At 40.9% G+C, this 22,067-nt stretch overlaps 1 protein-coding gene across 1 annotated transcript in view; it reads left to right on the forward strand.

Annotated features, from left to right (window-relative positions):
- The window catches only part of LOC145995376 (uncharacterized), a 532,139-nt gene that overhangs the window by 343,010 nt on the left and 167,062 nt on the right, over nucleotides 1-22,067 (forward strand). The window contains exons 2-3 of the mRNA XM_083131981.1: nucleotides 9,701-9,914; nucleotides 18,109-18,261. Of these exons, the coding sequence (XP_082988107.1) occupies nucleotides 9,701-9,914; nucleotides 18,109-18,261 (367 nt within the window). The remainder of the gene's footprint in view (nucleotides 1-9,700; nucleotides 9,915-18,108; nucleotides 18,262-22,067) is intronic.

Genomic DNA, 22,067 nt, shown 5'->3' on the forward strand with positions numbered 1-22,067 from the left:
AGAAGAGAAAAGAAGACGACGAGAGGAGGAGGTATTCGTCCATATCCAGAGAGGCATGAGGGGTGGGGGAATGGTAAACAGGTGGTTCCAGACTCTTGCTAATCTTGACCTGTCAATAACCTGTCAGTGTGGTAGACCCATTAGTCAACTGTCAAGAGGTGATATGTTTAATTCCTTTGGAGAAATCTTCTAAGATAAGGACTGTCAGCTTGATTTGTTGTTGTGTGGCTAGTGACGCTGCTATGTGTATGTAATCTTTCTGTGTCTAGTTTATTTCATCATTTTAGTTTAGTTCTTCGTCTGAGGAAGACCCTGATACAGGGTTGAAATGTTACTTGTTTAGTGTTTTTACATCTTAATAAACTGCCTTGCTCAGCAACTTAGTGTTTGTTAAAAGAACATGATTGCAGAGAATGTAAGGCATACAATGGAAGAGGTTATTCATGGCCTTAAACTATATTGAAAAATTGATAGAAAGTGTCGAATCGGTCGATGAACAAGTCCAATTTTCTTTGAATTGGAAGTCAATGTTCAGTGGCTTGATTGATTCGTTGCTTTAAGTCCACTTTATGCACAGTAAGGCTAATCGGGACTGGACCTACAGTTTAAAGTGGGATCCGAACCACTTGTGCCTCCACCGGGTATCGAACCCGGGACCCCTTGATTACAAGGCGAAGACGTTACTACTGCGCCATCGGGGAGGTCCTAAACAATGTTCTGTGGCAAATCCCTGATAAAAAGAATCAGTTTCGTTACATTAGGAAAAATGGAAAGGAGGGTTTGCTGGAAAACAAATCTCACTCTCGCCAAAGCGACAAGCGACAGGCAACACGTGTCACTTGAGGATTTCCAATCGAACTCAGGCTTGTGCGGCCTGCCATACCGGTACGGCGCGAAACATTGCTGCTGATTGGCTAGATTCCAAGCGACACGTGTGGACTGTCGCTTGTCGTTTCGGTGTGAATTCTTCCTCACACCACGGGAAATCAATGTTAAGTGGCAAATCGCTCGTAAACACATCTCGTTCTCGCTCCTTGGAAAATCGACAATAAGCGATGACTCGCTAGTTAAAGTGTCTTATTCTCACTACACCAATATCAGTGGAAATTGGCGAATCGCTCTCAAAACAAGTTTCGTACTTTCACTCCGTTGGAAATCAACGGACTGTGGAGAATCACTCACCAAAGAGTTTCACTCGATGGAAAATCCATAGAGACTGCCGTTTTCCTTTCAATAGAGTCTCAGTCTCTGTGGGGATCCTATAGAGCGTGAAGTTTCCCTTCCGAAAAGAGTGATACTACGTACAGGAGGCTGGAGATCCAACCTCACTCCATCCATTAATATATTATTGTTTTCACCTCAACAAAGGAAGACGGGTCAGAAAAATGAAGATCAAAGCTTTCCGAATACTTTCTGACATCGGTTCGTTCCTAAGCCAACTTCCTGCGAGACGTACAAAAGCAGTCCGCGTTTTGGAAGCTGCGCAGCTGAGAGCGACGCCCTGAAGAACTCTCTCTTCAGCTTAATCAACTGCCGGACGAAGGGTAAACATCTTCTGAACCGCGGGAACCTCTCCGACAGAGAGCGAGAGAGATGAAGGATGCTCTCTTGGGACAGGAACAAGAGCACCGCACGTGAGGCTCGCTAATAAGATTTATTAAAAAACGGGGATGTAATTAAATTTCACCACCAACAACCTCCCAACGTTGACGTTTTCGTACCTTAAGGCTCGACTGGTCGTTTGGCCGACCGTGGAGCAGCTGTTTTCGAATTTTCCTCTTCTTTGGAAAAACCGCTATGATATTCAAAAATCTGAAACATTACATATCGTTAGAATTACTTCCGGAGCATTCACGTGATTCTCCGTGTGGTTTGCTTTCGCTGTTGTCTAGATATTTTCAAAATTTTCGTGGCTACTTAATCCCATTAAACTTTATACTATTTTTTTCTAAATATCGTAACATCCCCCAAGAAACTGAGAAACTTTATCAGGCATGAAGTTCATAAACCCGATCGCAGCCATTGCACTCAATAGTATTAGGTACATTAAACTATGGAGTAGAACTGTGGGGGTTAAGGGGGGACAACACAATAATTGGCATACAAACAGAATTTTATAAGAGAGTAATGGGCGTATGCAAAGGTACGGACAACTGTGGGATTCTCAAGGAATTGGGCCTGAACAGAGACGCGGTACAAGCACGGATGAGGGTTGTTAAATATTGGATGCGATTATCACAAGAGGGTCAAACTACGCTGAAGCGATAATGTTTGGAAATATAGACAAGGGAGGAAAACGTCTACAGCTGGGGTCTGGAAGTGAAAAATCTCTTATATAAAGCGGAATGGCTTGGGTATGGGCAGAGGGAGGAAGAGGGGCATCTCAACAGAAAATCAATCAATCATACAATCACACATACACTTTCACATACACACACGCACACAACGTCAAACCAGTGAAATACTTGAAATAAAAATATGGTGCTTCCAATCCAACAAAACCCACCGCCACTTTGCCTTTCTTCTTCCGTGATATAATTAGTGCTTCATTAATACAGTTAGCTACACTAGTTACTAGCTAGCCAATGAACATGCACTACATAAAAGAAGCAACCACTACGCCATGCTATATTGCCACATTACCGTCCCTGTCGAACGTTGTGAACCGCGACATGGAGCGCTATTCAATTGTTTTCAATGATGTTTGCGCGAGTGTGTCCAGCAATGGAATGACAATTGGCAACAATGGCGAAGGTTGGCGAGCAGGGTACAACACATGATACTGAGAGAGAGAGGAAGACGAAACGTAAATTGGGATCTGCGCAACGGCAAAGATATGTGTGTTACACTCTTCAAGCCTTCGCAGCAGCGATTTTCCCCACTTCTCTGGCGCTATGCGCGACTACAGCGCCTAGAATAACGTAGTGTGGAAAACGGCATGGTTCTGCGTTCTCTGGCTGGTTCCACTCGAAAATGATCCGTTAGAGGCGCTGGTGTTGACCCCGGTGCTTGGTGTTCGACTGCTTATAATGGAAGTAAATGGAGTTTTCGCTGCAACGTCTGATTCTTTTACATGTAGCATTTCTATGAATGTGATAATTGCTATGATATTTGGTACAGTGGTCGCGAAGATATTAACGAACATTCTAGACAGTCGACCACGTCCTGTTATCGTCATACTTTCGTTAATAATACGGGAGAAAAAAATACGCGTGGAATGTTCTTGGCAACTAAATTTTTGTGTATGAATTAGGTTCATTATTATTATCATCATCATCATTTCTTTTAAAGATATACACACTGAAGCATTTGTATTTTTGATATTTACTGTCTATTTTCTTCCGCTTTAAACTAATCGCGGCGTTGATGATAATGATGATTGCATGAAACGACAAGGGGAACCCCACAAAACTTTCTTAGTGCCATCGACATGAGTGTAAGGGAACTTTCAAACCAATGGGACAAGCGACACGGGATGTTCACACTGTCACACTAGTGACACACACTTCCAGACTGTAAAATAGCATTCATCGCACATGAGGGTCCAAACAGCAAACGACACGTTCATATGGCGTATTCGCGTGCTACATGTTACTTCGGTCGGAAAGCTCCTTAAAGGAAGGGTGCTGAGACCGAAGCGACGCGCCACAGGGGGAGTTCCCAACTAAGTGACAAGCGACATGGTGCCTTCAGTCTATTAGCAAGCGTTGCTTGCAAACAACAGATAGGCGACACGAAAAACCGCACATTACAACAACAGATCTAGGCGACACGATAAGCCACACATGTCGCTTTATCGCTTCTGCGTCGCTCAAACTGGGCCATTTCCTCAATAGCTGCAACATGTTGCCGTGGTTTATTGTTCGCGCATACGCGATGCAATGAGTGTCTTGCTTTAGTGAGATTGCGCATCAAAGCGACAAGCGGCACGCGACACTTATCGCTTGAGGATTTCACCAACCGAACGCTGGCCTGTGCTTCCCGTCATGCCGCTGCGATGTGAAATGTTGCTCTTGATTGGCTCGTTTCCAAGCAACATGTGTCACTTCGGTATGAAAGTTGTCTTGGACCGAATGACCCGTGTCGCTTTGGTGTGAAATCCACGTATCGTTTGTCGCGTGTCGCTTTGGTGTAAAATCTCCTTGAGGAAAGGGTGCAGTCAGAGCTTTTGTCCCTACGGTTCGAAAGGCTGCATTGATTACGGACACTTGTGGTTTGTCGCCTCGGTATGAAATATCTCTCAGGATACTATTTATATTCTAATAACATAGAAAAATAAAACTCTAGTACACAATCCAACCCCTGACGTCCGGAATCACTTTGCGATGTTTCTTCTTGTGTTACGCATGCTATTTATTTATTAATTTTATTTTACTTTTCTTTCCAAATTAATGCCATTTCGTGACTGCAAAGCACTCCACAAATATAACTGTTTCCATCAATTCACTTACTGTCTTTCTAGAGAAACAAATCTACACAATATATTCCAAAAACTAACTAAGCCGCATTACTTTCATAACAAAATTAGCACCTGGGTCGATCGTACTGCCATCTACAGGGCGGGAAATAACCTTTTGGTAGGGGTCTGCAGGAAAAAGTAACAACAATTAAGAAATTATAGTAATACCAAATGTTTACTACGACAATTGTGGTTACAAAAACAAAATTAAAAGTTAGTTCACGACAAAGCACCTTGCTTCAAGGCAAATGCTAAAACCAAGACCTTCTTCGGCGAAGTGGCATTGACTTCTTCAGCAGTTCTGAATGGCCGGGTGCATCACCGGACCTGAATGCAGCGGAGCATTTTGGGTCTATTCTGAAGGACGCAGTTGAGTCCTTGATGATAGTGGAACGCGGACCGGACCGCTATTCCCGGCCAACACTCCTTGCACATCTGGAACAAGTCCTCCGTGACATGGAATGGAATACGGACTGTTTGCGAATCTTCTGAGCTCCTACCCTGATCGTCTTCGTGCTGTGAGAGAAGCAAACTGCGGACATACTAACTTTTAATTTTGTTTTTGTAACCACAATTGTCGTAGTAAACATTTGGTATTACCATAATTTCTTAATTGTTGTTACTTTTTACTGTGGACCCCTAGCAAAAGGTTATTTCCCACCCTGTACTTGTCATCGTCTCGGGGAACCAGTTTCTTGGGTCATTTTCCACACTACGTTATTCAAGGCGCTGTAGCGCGACCATGCTCTAGAGATAGCCGGGACAGAGTATATAGTTCAAGTCTAACTGGAAAATCCAGCCTCGTATGATACAGGCATTAGCTTCGCATTTAGCTTGAAGGGGCCATCTAAGAGAAGCGATTACGTCATTAACTTCTTGCGCGACCCGTCAGCCCTCGACCCCTCCCCCCTTTCTAATCCTTATTCGCTAAAACGAGGAGAAGTTAGGACGCCGGTCGCTTCTAAACTATGCGCAACTCGATAACCCAAGTTGCCAAGGGGCGATTTTTTTATTGCGGCTTAAAACAAAGTTGCGGTGAGGGGCGAGTCGAGAAGGGGATGTTTTAATTACTTGGTCCGAGACACCCGTAATGACGATAACTTCCGAAATCGGCCACCAGGGGTGCAGCGCAAGGGGTTAATCGCGATGATATTTCTGACGTGGCGTTTGCTTGTGTAAAGTTGCAAGGCTGCTGGAAGAAATTGGAAATGACGTTTGTGGGATTACGTTAGTTTTATAGCTTACCTCCGCTCTTTTTTTGGGGAGGGGGGGATGGAGGCAGTAACAATAAAGATCGGCCATTTGGATCCGAACGTTATAAAGTAATTTATCTTCCTGTTTCAGAGACTTAATTCAATTAACGGAGAATGAAACACGAAATGGTCATAAACAAGTCTTTTTCCTCCTATGCACTTGGCAACATTCACTGGGTGAGAAATTTCTATTTAGTCTTATTTTGGCTCCTTTACTATCCGACCAGGTTAATCAAGAGGATGATATTGAATGCTGCTTAGTCAGGGTTGCCGGTGTTTGAAAGTATCTACTTACTTTTTTGGGAATTCTAACTGAAATTAGTTACTTTTAAAAGTAACTGTGCAATAGAAGTAACGCTATCAACAGTTACTTTAGGACACTTAAATTGTTGACTTGCACATTTGTAACGTGTAGCAAGAACTAAATTTGTCAAGTGTGTTTCCAACTATGTGTCTTCTCTGGATGTTAAGGTGGAATCGCCTACGGCAAAGGCGTTGCATGCTAAATTTAGAACATTCACGCTTTAATGCAAATCGCTATTTGTAATTCCAACTTCAGTCCTTCGGGTGTATTGCTGCATTCTCTTGGATCTTGCTGAGCTTCTTCAATCAACAACAAGCCAAGAACCAAACAATTATGCTTACGGTTATGTGTATTGGTGCGCACATTCGAAGCACATAAAATAAACTCGATGCATTTTCTTTTCCTTATGTATGCACTTCATGGTACAGTCTGGTTAAAATTAGCCTTGTTCTCTGTAGCACTGAGGGTTCTTTACGTAAATTTTCGGCTGTGTAGGGCGTAGAAATGAAACAAAACTCCGAACCGGGGAAGTACACTCGTAATTAAGCAGATTGTGCACATTGTGTAAAAAAAGGTCTTCCTCCTACGTCATTTCCGTTCCACAAAAGAGGAGAATTGCACGGAAGAAGACAAAGCCGTGCTTCTTCTCTTTCGTCAAAGTTTTAATTTTCATCCAACATCTGCCGGAGCATCCGATGTCATTTGGTTAACAGTCTCGCTCCAATACCTCAGCCGTCTTGTAACCCGACCCATTAGCTCGAGAAAGTTACGGTGAAATCTGAGATTCCTCCCCTCTTTTTCCATACCCCCCTCCAATCTACGCCATTTCGTTAATTAATAGAGTGCAATTACCACGATGCTCCTTCCTGTTCTCTTGATCTTCGGAGTAGTTCTCCAGTTTCATCTTTTCAGGCTTTGGATGAGCCAATTGATAACGCAGGAGCGAGCGTTCCTCTTAAGGGCTGGTTTTTTAACTTCATTCACACGAGTTCTGTATATTAAGAAATGTAAAGTTTATCTCCAAGGATGCCGAATATATGCGATTCGAAAATAGACTTCGACATTTAGGCAGAAAGGTGCCAAAGCTGGCAACCTCTTCAACAAGTGCCGACCTCCGTGGCAGAATGGTTAGCAAAGCGCGCTACGACGCCGAAGGTCTCAGGTTCGAATTCCTTCATCAATTTCATCAAATTGTCTTCAACAGTCATCCTCATCGTCGCGATTACTCAAAAGTGGCAGAAAAGCAACGTAACTAACTAACTAACTCTATATAGCCTTCTCAAACCCGAAGGTTTATGGCTGCAGCACCACAAGCCTTCAATCCGTTCCTCTCCTGGGCACTGGGCAAGATCAATCCAATCTTTTCCATACTTACCAATTTCCTTTAGGTCCATTTCAACGTTATCCCTCCATCTTCGTCTTGGCCTTCCTACTGTACATGGGCGTCGGCGGGGGGGGGGAAGGGGTCGAATCGGTCGGTCGACCCCCCTATAAATTTCCATCTACTTTTATTTCAATTTATGGCAATTTATAAACGAAGCACTTTATTTCACCTAATTTTGCGTCATTGTTTAAAAATGGTCTTAAGATATCGAATTTGATACGAAACTTTCATAATTTGCAACACTGAAACTCTGTTAATTTTTAACTTTCGCACTTTTAAAGCTTCCTATACTACTGTGTTTGCTGCTGCTACTGCTACTAATGTTAGAAGTAACTATTATGTAATCTTGGTTGTAACAAGTACTATATTATTCATATAATAAACTTGTTGGATGCTAAAATAAACTAAACTGCTACTGCTGCTACTAGTAGTAGTAGTAGCAGTAGTAGTAGTAGTAGTAAGTAATAATAATAATAATAATATAATATCGATAATGCAATAGTTTTAAAAATAAACCCCTCTTTGACAAACTTCTGCATATGCCACTCGTCCGTATCACAATATTGTTGAGGGGAGGGGGGTCCTCGACATCTTCGATTTGACCCCCCTAGGAAAATTTCTGGCGACGCCCATGGTCTCTTACCATCAGGTATCCCAACAATAATCCTGTAAACTATTCTTTCCTATCCCATTCGTGCAATATGATCTGCCCACCTAAGTCTTCGTGATTTAATCATTCCAAAAATACCTAGAGATGAATACAAATTATGTAGTTTTAAATTACGTAACCTTCTCCACTCACCTGTCTCCTCAGCCCTTTTAGGTCCAAATATTTTTCTAATGATTTTATTTTCAAATACTCTTAATTTATGTTCCTCTTTCAATGTAAGGGACCAAGTTTTGCTTCCATATAACACTACACTTATAATTAGGGAAAATTACAGTTTTGTATATTTTAACTTTTAGTTTCTTAGATATTATATGAGAATATAAAAGTTTATGATGAGAAAAATAACACGCATTTCCTCAATTAAACCTGCTTTTTATTTCATCCTTAATATCATTTTAATTTGTTAGCATTACACCTAAGTACTTGAATTTGGAAGCTGATTAAATCCAGGTATTATCAATAATTATATTTTGATTATTGCCTAACACTTGGTTTTGGCCTGTAAGCATATATATTTAGTTTTCTCTTTGCTAACTTCCAAATCTATCTCTTTATCTGGAACGTAAGATAACATAATTAAGTCAATAAACGAATCACCAAATGCGATTCAATAACATTAAAAGCTCAACATATTAAATTTAGCTTCATAGGAACACAAAACATAAGTGAAACTAATGCAATATGAATTTATTAAAAATATTCCCATTTTTTGCATTTGAACATTTATTTCAGGATGAAATCTTCTGGCCAGCAAACAATCCAAACACTTGCACTATTCCTACTTCACAATTCAATGTTCGACATCGTAAGCGGACCTTCCCGATTGCGTAGTGGTAACAGGTGTTTTGTAAACAGGTGATCCCGGGTTCGATACCCAGTGGAGGCACATAATGCGTCTGATCCAACTTTAAACAGTAGGTACGGTCCCAATTAACCTACCTGTGCATAAAGTGGACTTAAAACGAAACTCAAACTCAAGGCAGTGTAACCAACACAATCTGATCAGTTCTACGAAGGTAGAGGACTTGAATTCGAATCCAGCCTGAGGATTTTTGTTCTCTCGTGAATTTCATCATGAATGCATTTACACTCATAGTCTAAATTAAGCAAATGGCGTTTAGAACGGATTGGCCAAAGAAATGAGAAAACTATTAGTTATTGTCCAGACTGAGAAATCAAACATGCCATTCTCCTGCATTTAAAAGGCTCAAGATAACGTGGCATTTTTCGTCAGAATTGTAGTCGACTTGCAAAAGCTAATTTCCAATATTGAATTGTGCATTTGTTTCGTTTCATATGTGTAGACTACAAGCTTAGTTTACGAAGCCCAGAAAAAATTATCCAATATACTGCAAAGATATGGATTAAGAACCCCTGAAATATGAAATGAGGATGAATAATAATAAAATCAAAACTATGGGACGTAAAGTACGAAAAAATAAAACATAAATTTATCTAAAACATAAATGCAAATAAATGGACCGGAGAGCAATGACTGGCCTTATTATATCCTGTAAAATTGCTGTGCATTGTTAGCAACTTTAAATTCATTTACTTATTGTACACTGTATACATATTTCGTCGCGTTAACTTTTTTCTGAGTTTCTAAATTGTTCTCTCTTTCTTTCAGCTCATTGCGATCCAAGAGTTCTGCAAGGCCACGCAAGAATACTGCCCACCAGGTCCTCAAGGATCACAAGGATTCCCTGGAGTTCCTGGAATGCAGGGAGACAAAGGGGAGAGGGGAGACAGGGGACTGCCTGGAACGAAAGGTGAACGTGGGCTTCTAGGAATTTCTGGAGAACCAGGCCCAAGAGGTCCAAAGGGAGAGCCTGGGTGGCCTGGTAAGTAAAAATATAGTCTCTATTGTGTACAAAACGATAATAGTTACTGTAAGTTTGTGTTTAGTCTACGGAAGTCACAGCTCGAAGCACAGTGCTCACACTTCAATACGGAAGCAAGTGCGCATGCGCTAACTGGAAGAGTCCAGTGGCAAGATAGGGGTGACGGCAATAAATGTAACGCAGAAGGGGAAGCAGGTTCTATGAATATCGTTTCGTACTGACAAGACATACAGGATGTTTCACTCGCTCTCGGCCCCTGATTTTTGCTTATAAAAATCAAACTATTTGGTCACAATGTAATGAAATTTGCTACAGGCATATCTTGGTGTATGAGAAGCATGGTGACGCCACAGCGAGTGTTGGAAGTGGTCGCCATTAGCATCAATGCATGCCTGCACACGCCTCTGCATGTTACAGAAGGTAACACATCAGGAGTCGCAGCGTCAATTTTCCGGCGAATGTTGTTTTGCAGTTCCATGATAGTCCGTGGCTTGTTGCGATAAAGCCTTTCCCTTTCGAGTATGTGCGAACGATAAACTCACGCTGTTCCACTGAGTACCGACTCATGCTGTACTGCTTTGTTCCTGTACTGTAATCACGAACTTTCAACGGAACCCGAACAAACTCAAACCACTATCACGTGCGTCACAACGGCAGGACAAAGAACTCAGAATGATAGCACACGTCCGTTCGATCGGCATTTAACGGCAGAGTCGTTCTTACGGACGCGCATGCCCACGCAAGGACTACAGAGACTTTGCCGTCATTGGAGATGCTTCTCATACACCAAGGTATGTCGGTAGCAAATTTCATTACATTATGACCAATAGTTTGCTTTTATAAGTGAAAAACAGGGGCCGAGAGCGAGTGAAACACCCTGTAGAAGCTTCGAATGTGGTAATTTCGCCGCATTTAAAAGCCGGGTGATATTAAAGAACAGAACGCAAGCCACGAAATGCTCGTCGCTAACCACCATCATGGTTCCGGAATAGTATTATGTGAACTTGCACAGGAATTATAGTAATCTGAATGAGCAAAATATAGCTGGATTTCGGAGGCTTCTTTGTAAGTTGTGAGCTGATAATGCATTAAGGAACCTTTTATTATGATTGAAGTTCGAGCGAGCATACTGATAACTCCTTCCGCTAGAGCTATGAAAGCCAATTCGGCATTGAGTGAAAGCAGCAACCATACTTGTTTTAGCTGTTGCTACATATGTGCGTAGTAGGGCCTTGGTGGGCAACCCATCCCGAATTGCGTTTGTTTGAGGAACCTCGAAAGAAGGTGAAACAAATTACATTGTGGCAAGAAAGCATACTCTGTTCCAGAAATAAACAACTATTGTGTCATTTAAGCTAGCGTAGAGGCACAAACATGCTCTACCTGACCCATCCGAACCTCTCCAGTAGTGGAAACGTCGTCGCCTTTTAATGAATGGGTCCCGAGCCTCTTGGAGGCACATGATGGTTCGGATCCCACTTTAAACTGTAGGCCCAGCCCCCCGTTTAGCATTTCTGTCCATAAATTGGACTTTAGAAAAAACTCAACAGTAAACCCCCAAGCTAATATCACTACCCCTACCTCGTCCTTCCTTTCATAGACCCTTGAGTTAATCTAACCGGTAGAAAAAGCGTTTCCATAGTTCCGTGACTTGCCCATTTCGGATAACATAATTGTATAAATAAACGCAGCAGTAACTAAATCAACACAACTAAACCGCCCGTTGTTTCTCACAATTTCTTGGATGAGAGAACCACTGTTCCGTCTCTCAACACATCAGTAATATTTGTCAAAGCAAAACAATACTGCCCGAACGTTTACGTTCAGGGAAACCGTAAACGTTTCTAATTACCTTAACCCGCATCGGTTTCCATGACACCAACTCGTAAAGCCCAGCAGGATTATTAGGTGAGGCGAGGCAAAGAAACGGGCATCATCAATACATCCTGTGGATGTCATTTCGCCGTGGACAGAGGCAGTGCTCGCCGACTGCTGGCTTCCATCGCTAACAATCTGACTGGAAAACGAGGCGGTCTTTCATTAGCCCAAATGCACTTTTGCGGTCTCAATAGATGCCATTCGGCGCATTGGATGTGTCACGGCTGGCTGAGTGACGTAGGTGGACTCTCCGCTGTGAATACCCGTTTGGGAGTGGAGGTATGTATACTCTGTCTCGGGTATATGTGTAGCAAGGCTGAGCATAACGGTAGAGAAGGGGAGAAAGCGAGTGGGCGAGGAAAGCAGTACGCGCTGCTACAAAAAGCTGAGAGCTGCAGACGCGTTTTCCCTTTCATACACGCACTTTACCTCTCAGGCGTTCATTTGTCGAGGCCTCTCGAGTCAGTACTTGCGCAGAAACTTATTTTTCGTTCGCTTCCTCCAGAGATTCTCGAGATAGAGTGTAGTTAACGGTTCTGATCCCACATTAGTCTGTAGGTTCAGTCTTGATTAGCCTATCTGTGCATAATGTGGACTTCAAGTGGACAAAACTCAAATTCAAACTTGCATTACCCTTTACGACCAATATAGGCAATTATTCTCTTTTAGCACCCTTACGATTCATTGATTATGTTTATTTTACTTCGCTTTTATGCCACTTTTGGCTAATAGCGAAGATGAGGATGAGTGATGATATGATGAAATTGATGAATGAACACTCATAAAGAACATCCATGCCCAACCCGAGATTCGAACCCGGGTACCCTGGCGTAGAAGCACGCTGTGATAACCACTTCGCGGAATATGGAACAAAAAGACTACGATTGACTGGAGAGGTGTCTTTAAAGTCCCTCATGTAGGTTAATCGGGACTGGCCCAACAGTTTAAAGCAGGATTCTAACCAATGTGCAATGCACGTCTACTGGGGATCGAACCTGGGACTATTCTATCGGAGAGGCTCGTGATGATGTTGTTGCGAGTATAAACTTCAATGGTAAGAATATTTGAGGGAATAACGTTTGATAGAAAATGATTACCAAAATTTGGAGAAAAATGATGACTGATATATTGTCTGTCTCTTTGGCGGAGTGGTCATAGAAGCGCGCTACGAGCTTCCACTATTTCATCAGTTCGCCATTCATCCTGATCGTCACCGTTAGCCCAATAAGTAGAAATGCGACGTAAAATAACCAAGACAAGAACGAAAAATAAAAGAGTGAACAATATACTGAGTAACAGAGGATTTGTATAGTTTTCCAGTGTCGCTCAAATGTCCAAAATCAGTTTCTTTAGAAATGAGTGTTAAATCCTGGTCTACTAATAAATCAGCCAGCACCCGTGGCGGAGTGGTTAGCACATCGCGCTACGACGCCAGGGGTCCCGTGTTCGAATCCTGGCCTGGACATGGAAGTTTGTGAATGTCCATACATCAATTCCATCATGTCATCACTCATACCCATCTTCGCAAATTAGCCAAAAATAGCACAAAAAGAGAAGTGAAATAAAGCAAATAAATCAATCTTCTAATAAATCATGACGTTAAGACATATAGCATTGAATACTTCATGACGAGATGTGCTCAATGATACCACAGTGGCATCGTTCAGTTTTTAATTCACCACAAGTAACTGGACAAAATATTTGACAAACGGATTTAAGAGAATGTGAAAATTCTCCGAAACAGGAAGAAGTTTTCGCAAGTCCTTTCTTATACACCAGTACTGTACCCTTAACATCCATTACCACTTTATAGATGATTATACCGTAATGAGCATAAAAACACATTTTCTGTCACTTCAAACACATAAATTGAATGAAAAACATATTTCACAAGTAATAACAACTCTCAGCATCTGCGCTGAGCGTTTAAGCACATCAGATTACGTTCGTGTGAGGTAGAAAATTGTCATGGAATTCGGATCTGGGAAAACGATTGAAACTAAACAGCGAAGGACATGCTGTTATGGGGAGGCTGGGAGAAGGCAACAGCCAATTTGCAATTAAAATGTGGATTTGATCGGATTTTGCCGGATCTCATTCGGTCGGAGCCGCGTCACGCAAATGGCGCTATTGGGAAATAATTTACCCAACACGTCTCGCAGCTGAAGAGAAGAGGAATTCATTTACGAGGCAATATTCGGTCTCCTCATGAATGGATATCGTTAAAATATTATAATGCGGGGAAATCCTAGATGCTTAACGTCGTCCGAAGCTATTTTCCCTTTAATAGAACACGCGTATGCTACTGAGGGTTTATGAATAAAACAAATACAGTGGACTCTTTTTAATTCGAACTCGGAGGGTCTACGAAAAAAATTCGAATTAACCAGAATATAATTTTAAAAAACACCAATGAAATAACACACTGTATCTGCATTAATACTTAAACAGTACACCTTACCTTACAACTGCTATGTTTTATCCATATCTCCATCCAGGAACAGTACACTTATTGGAATATTCGCATCACGTGATTGTTTTTTCATTCTTCTTTCTACCTCTCCAAGCACTTCAACTTTCTTATCTAATGTTAAGCTAATGTACGCACCACGTTTCGACATTGTAACTCCACTAAAACACACAGACAAATGACCCCTTGTGTCCGGCTATCCGCTCCCCTCTCAACTTGTTTCTGTTTCAACCCTCTCTTATCTGCCGTCGGCACATCTGTTAACCACAAAAACAACTTTTCCAAGAAGAAAAGGAGGACGAGTCATCTGTTGGATTTTCTTATGTAGAAACCACTTTGGTCTTTCTTGGAAAGATTTATGTTAAATTATTGGAAACCTGACTTCGAATTATCCAAATTTAACCTTCAAAATTCGAATTAAGTAGTAATTTTTAACATTGTTTTAGATAGGGATTTCAAGGGTGATGTGCTTTTGTTCGAATTATCCAATAATTCGAATTATCCAAGTTCGAATTAAAGAGAGCGCACTGTATTTATTTTTGTTTTTACATAGTGGACGTTCGTTTCTAGACTACGTTGCATGAATTATGTAAATCTAATTTGCAGGGTTTTGTCAAGTTTGCTGTAGTTATATCATGAATTTATGGAGTCTTTGTTTTCTGCCTGTTGATATTAGTTCACTTATCTTGGTGTTAGATGCTGAAACTTAAATAATAGTATCGAATAACGAATCTAAAAGAATGTAATATTTCTCGTTTTTTCTGAACTTTAACTTTACTTTTATGTTGATTTCTTTTTGATTTCGTCTTGCGAGCCGGCCTCCGCGGCAAGCACCGTACGAAACCAGGGGTCCCTAGTTCGAAACTCGGCCTAGCATGGTTGTTCATTGCGAGTGTTCCTTCATCATATCATCATCACTCATTCTCATCATCGTGATTAGTCGAAGTGGCAGAAAAGCGGCGCTAAATATCAAGCAAATGTTTAATTTCGTAATATTAAGAGCCTTTGTAATAGGCGGAATATTCTGTATCAGTTATACTTACATAAAACTGTAAACGGTATATTAGACAATAGTTATTTCCTCAGTCAACTACAATTCAATACGAGAAAAAGTAATTTACGTGGGCGAAACTTACTGGTTCCGAAAATTTCCAAAACTGAGGAATATAAAAGCAGCCCATTAAGTAGAATGTGTGATTTGTATAATACGCTTTCAATGAATAAGCAGGCCTTAGATTTATCATTGCCATTCAAACTATATAAAAAATGATTGAATCAGAATTATGACAAAAACACACTGTAATCATTCCGGTATCACTATTCTCCCCAATATTTTCCATTGTATTCTACAGTATTTTATGTCTGTAATTATTGCACAAGTCTTTGTTTTTGTATGGTGAAAGACAAGAGAGAGGGCCAGATTGTTTAATTTCATTATTGTTTATGTTATTGATTACTTGTATTATCGGTTCATGTATGTTTATATATTTGCTAATTGTATTGTTTTCTTTGTTTTTTCTGCCGTCTGTAATTGGAGGTATACCTCTGTTGAGGGCAGTAAATAAATAAATAAATAAATATTGGTATTTGCGCTTACAGTAGACTCGAGATTATCCGAGCTAATTGGGACCGAGACTACCTCGGATACGGAAAAACTCGGATAATACGGAGATAATGTGCTAGTAGGTCGTAAATGACGAAACAACACTTAAAATTGTATAGTAATTATTTATTACTAAGTAGTGCAACATAAGTGAGAAAATTACTTTTTCAAAAAGCCTTTCATAGTTTTTTGGACTTCCAGAGAAACCACACACCTTTTCCGTTTGCCACTACATTATTCGCTTAGTATAGGTCTACACAGATTAAAACACCACCGTAACAATCGGATACACCGACAATGTAACGAACACGTGCAGCACGGACAGTGACTTGACTCCAACTTACTAGTAAACAAATAGCGGGTGCGTTATGAAGCGCGATGTTTTCCAACCACTGACTCAGTTAACCCGGAGCCTCGGTTAATCGCGAGTCTACTGTATTTAGAGCGTCAAAAAATGGGAGAAACAGACAAATGACTATTTTAGTTCGCGAGTTCGACGGGATTTTTCTTATTTTTGTAGAGAAGCATTTACAGTTAAGTCAACAATATTTGCATTTGCTTATATATGTAACTCTATAACGTTACACACAAACCCAAAAAATAGTACAAGTACAGAACCTAACGTGCAAGTTCGAAATGTTCACTTTTTGTGTTTATTTGTTTATTCACAGTTAAGGCGAGGAGATACAGTTACGCACCAATTGTGCATTTATTTCAGTATCGCCCGAATGGGCACTGCTACTAAGACAAACCCTGGGTGTATCCAAGAGTATGAATTTCTCTCCATGTTGCAAGTGCAAACATTTTGTTATGTTGATTATTAAGCTGGACACGATGTTTGAAAATTATGATGAATAATAATTTTCGGAATCCCATGTATTCCTTATGGGGAATTAACTTCAACATCAAGTTACGGCTAATCAAATGGGAGTTTCGACTTTTCCGCTGGTGAAATTCATCTTCAAACTGCCCTCTTCCCGTTGACATCTCTTTCTATTCCATCGGAAGTTTTATATTCACAAGAGAATGATTCAAATCATACTCCCGTATGATCAATGCTTTTTCCCTTGCCTTCTGGCAGTGTTGCCAAACCTGGTGGGCATAAAGGAACTAAATTTCACCTTAAATGGAGTTAAAACTGACTCTCATGGAGCTAGATTTACGATGGCTGGATAAAGTGCCTTCTAGGGTAATGTTAGTTGTCAAAGGGGTGGGGCACTGATATTATCGGTAACTCTAAATTGATGACAATTTATTCTTAGTTTTCAACATCTAGATCCGGCGGCATCGCCCATCTCAATAATCCACCGATGGTGGTATGAAATCGAAAGTACAGAATTCCCTGACGACAATATTATGTCAATTTCACGTCTAGCATTGCGCTATAAAGAAGTAGCTGGGGAGATAAGAGGGAGTGGGGCGACGCAGCCAATATAACAATATCACGTCACGTGCAAAATGTATAATTATGACGAAAGGTGGTCTATGTGGGTCGGAACCACAGATGGCATCATAGTGGGGCACGGGGGGGTGGGCGTCCCAGTTCACAGTCGAACGAGTGCACGAAAGATTGATTGATTGATTTAGTTTATTTTACTTCTCGTTTTGTGCCTCTTGAATAATTTGTGAAGATGGTGATGAGTGATGAAATTGATGAATGGACATTCGCAAACAACCAAGCCCGAGCGCGATTTGAACCCGAGACCCTTGGCGTCGCAGCGCGATGTGCTAGCCGCAAGGTCCGGCTAGAGTGCACGAAAGAGCCAGATCTGGCTCCAAGAAAGCTAAGTTGGCACACTGCCATGGACGGAAGGGCTTGGGAAGACTCCCGTGGAAATGGTATAGCATGCCCTTAATTCGAATATTATGTATCCACTCAGATTTATGTACTATATTAAATCGTCTTAAATGAGGGAAATGGAATTATTGTGCCTAATATTACAGCAGACAATATCTGAATCCCTGTTAGCTATGATGAAAGGAACAGGAAATCTTAGGGTGTCAAATGTAAGTAAGCTCTATGGTTGATAATAAAACTTATTTCTAGTTGTTCGGTAAGTGTTTCTCACTTTATTGGGCTCCATGAAGTAATTAATTCGGAGGTGTACAGTTAACGATATCAGATAACAAATATGTGACCTCCACGTGCTAGTTGCAATTCAGAAATTCAGAATATCTGTAAGAGTGGAAGCTGTTTCCCCATAAATTTCACAATAATGACAGTGCATTTTATATTTGTACAGGTGCACCAGGCTTGGATGGTAGAGACGGTATACCTGGTGAGCCTGGTCTGGACGGCATACCGGGAAGAAATGGTATGGATGGTCTTCCAGCAACTGATGGAATTCCCGGACGGGACGGTATTCCTGGAATTCCAGGAAGAAATGGGACTGATGGTAAGTACTAATCTCTCTTTCTCTGTAATTTTCTAATACAATGCCATTTAAGGAAATTTTCGGAAATAATGATGCGTTCCATCCAAGATGTACCATGAGTCCTTGTACTTCGTATAGACAATGCATTCCACACCACAAAATAGATAGTTCGGTTTGTTTAGTTTAGATGGGTGTGCAATGATGGTAATAATAATAGGATATTCTTTTCTTGCATTGCTCAACACGAGATAGTGTTATTTATGGAACGCCCTGTATTTTCAAAAAAACAAGTGTTGTTGTAGTGGTCTCTTATGATGAACATGATTCGTTGGAATGTATTTTCTAAAAACGGTGTATGTGGGATAAAGAAAGACCGTGTATTGAAGCTGCAGAATGGAAGAGTTCCTGCCTTGTTTATCTTAATAGAATAGCTCCTCTACTCAATCAAAACTGTAAACATTGCATTTTCAATGATCTTGTGATCTTGTTTCACATTGCTTACTTATGACGTCTAGCTACTACAAAGCGATATTGTTTTTTGACGATATCCATCCGGGATTGAATTGATTGGTTTGTTTTGAGTTGGTGTTTTAAGTCCACGTCCACTTTATGCACAGTAATTCTAATCGGGACTGGACCTACAGTTTAAAGTGGGATCCGAGCCACTGTGTGCCTCCACCGGGTATCGAACCTGGGACTCCTTGATTACAAGACGACGACGCTACCACTGCGCCATCGAGGAGACCTAATCCGGGATTGGAAGAAAAGGCCATGTGGAATGGGACCACGTTCTTTAATGTCCCTGTTCTTGGTTTTGATTGGTTCGATTTATTTTAGATGTATTTTGTGCTAAGTTTGGCTAATTACGAAGGGGTGAATGGTAATGAGATGGATATAGTGACAATCACAAACATATAGAGATAGCACAAGAGCCCCAAACACGCCAGAGCTTCGCTAGTCTGCAAAATGCAGTTCAAGATGTACTACGTGCAAGGGTGGATAACATTTGAGTGCCTTCGGAAAGAATCACCTCTTTCACCCCCCCTCCCATCCTTCCTTGTTTTTGGTGTATAGGTGGGTTTCATGTGACGTCAGAATGCGCACAGCCGCCATGTTTGCGGTCAATTTTATTTATCGTTTCCAAGGAAACATCCACCACGTAGCGTTCGTCACATCCCCAGCAATTGCACATTTGTTTTAAATCACGAATGTATGTTAGTATCTTCCGCCAGCCCGCTTGAATTCCGTAAGCTTACAATAACTGGCCTAAATCATGGCTGCTCGAACCCACAATGCAACAGTTTGTGACGTAAGTGAAACGCACCTACAAGGCGCTTTAGTCCCCATTAAGAACTCAAATCTAGGTACCCTGGTGTCGTAAATTGTTACACTCGCCCCTATTCGTCTAGATGTCGGCGTAACCTTAAGTTTACATAGTGCCCAGTGGCCCTACATAATGCTGTTAAGAACAGGACCGATTATGGGTGAACCTACCGGAAAGTTTTTTTCTGTCCCAGCTATGGACAAAGCAGAGCAGAAGCTCAAAATGTCGCCTGGAGAGCTTTCACGTAATTGAATTTTGAATCTCTGTGAGTTAGTTGGAGAGAAATTGCCAATGCAAAATCGCAAGTGATCCCCCCGGAAGGCGGAAACTGCAGTTTGTCGCCCGCGGTAATTATCACAGGAAGTTGCGGATGAAACCGTCGCCGGGGATGCTTCCTAACGACCGGAAAACCGAGTTTCGGGAGAAAGACAACGGAACGGTCGCTCGGGAACTACAACCAGCCCTTCAGGTTTCGTCGTTAAAGTTCTCGCCAATGTAACCAAGGAGATAGACGGACTGCGAGACATAACAAAGCTAGAAGTAGCACTGTGCATCTATCATGATTGAGGGAAACTTGGAAATTGCATATGTTTCTAATTACGATTCGACTTCGTTCACTTGCATTATAAACGTGTATCACACAGTATTTGGAAAGTTACTTTTAAAAGGAACTGAGTTACAATTCGTTACTCTGCAACCAAAATGTACAGGAGTTTTAACTAGTTACTCTTTACACAAAAGTAATTCAGTAGCAAATACTTACTTTTCACCCATAGTTACTCTTCACTCAAAAGTACCTGAGTTACAATTAGTTACTCTACACCAAAAAGTAATTGAGTATCAATTTCTCTTTACTCAAAAAGTACAGGAGATACAATTATTTGCTCTTCATCCAAAAAGTAATTGAGTAACAAGTACTTTCTCTTTACTCAAAATATAAATGGGTTAAGTACCAAAAAAGTACCCAAGCTACAATCAGTTACTATTCACCCCAAAAGTTCCTGACTTGCAATTAGTTATTCTTCACACAAAAAGTAATTGAGTAACAATTACTTACTCTTCATCCAACATATAACTGAGTTACAACTATTTATTCTCCACCCAAAAAGTAACTGGATCAAAATTAGTTACTCTTTACCCAAAAAGTAGCTATTAGTTACTCTCCACCATAAAAATAACTGAGATACAATTAGTTACTCTGCACTCGTGAAGTTTTGGGGCTACATTTCGTTACTCTTCACCAAAAAAGTAACTGAGTTACGATTAGCTCCTGTTCACCCAAAAAATAACTGAGTTATATCCTCTTCACCCCAAAAATAACTTAATTATAATCAGTTACTCTTCACCCCCCCCCCCCCAAATACCAGAGGTAGAATTAGTTGCTCTGTCACGACGACAATCCACAATGGCACTGCCAATTGCCAAGGCGACTTGTCTTACTCACTTCGTCAGTTTGTATACCCAAATATACTACGGACTATCACGTTACCAACGTGTAGACAATGAGGAACAGGCGAAGAAATACGCACAACCGCTGATCGGTCGCACTGCAGCTGCTTAACTGGACGCGACGAACGTCTCAACGCTGCTGTGAACTCAACCTCTTTCACAGCGAGCGCGGCTCTGCTCGTCTTACCTGCCTGCGAGACTGACTATGGCCGTTACGCGCGCTTATTCACACATGAGGATTGACCTTAGCTTTATGTAAGACGTAAGAGAGGCAGAGCTTGAATCAAGATACACGCCAATGATGACATTTTCCATTGAAAAACGAGAGACATAGCAATACATGTCTAGACTTGCTTCCTGGCCCAAATAAATCGGCGTTGAATAAATTTTGAAGAAGGCAAAAATAAAGTTCGAATATCTGAAATTCTATCATTTATCCGTAAGAATGAGAACATATGGGTCAACAGTGACAAATACGTCCAATAGGCAGGCGTCATTAACCTCAAAGGATTTCGGCCGATCCTAACCTGTCGTCCCATAACATTATAAATTTCGAAGTATAAATGTGCTTGGCGAAATACAGGTATCTTTATTCCCAAGTGTCATTAGATGTTTATATCGTAGAGCCGACGCTGATGGAATGCGTGCAAACTAAGCTCCGCATCTACCTATATACCTTTCCAATCGATGCTCACTTGTTAAGCATTACGTAATTTGCACAGCGCGACTCGCGACATTACCAAAAACTAAATACTCATCAATGTCTATATTCACAATCTCAATATCAAAGTTTAACTAATTTGGACGTTGCAGCAAAACCAAATAAAATTGTATAAGGGGAACGATTCATCTCTGTTAATAAAGACTAAACTCGAATTATTGCCCGTTGCAGCTTCAACTTTATTGAATACATTAAACTTAAAAGAACAGATTCGATCTTCCCATTGTTGCTAAACGAAATCTATATCAATCTAAATCATACACATTTTCTGCCGTGAAAGAACACAGATTTGTATATCCAATATTAAAGATTCGGTCAGAAAATTAACATATG

Source organism: Lepisma saccharinum, chromosome 11 (assembly GCF_977018435.1).
Source record: "Lepisma saccharinum chromosome 11, izLepSacc3.1, whole genome shotgun sequence".
Classification (NCBI taxonomy): Eukaryota; Metazoa; Arthropoda; class Insecta; order Zygentoma; family Lepismatidae; genus Lepisma; species Lepisma saccharinum.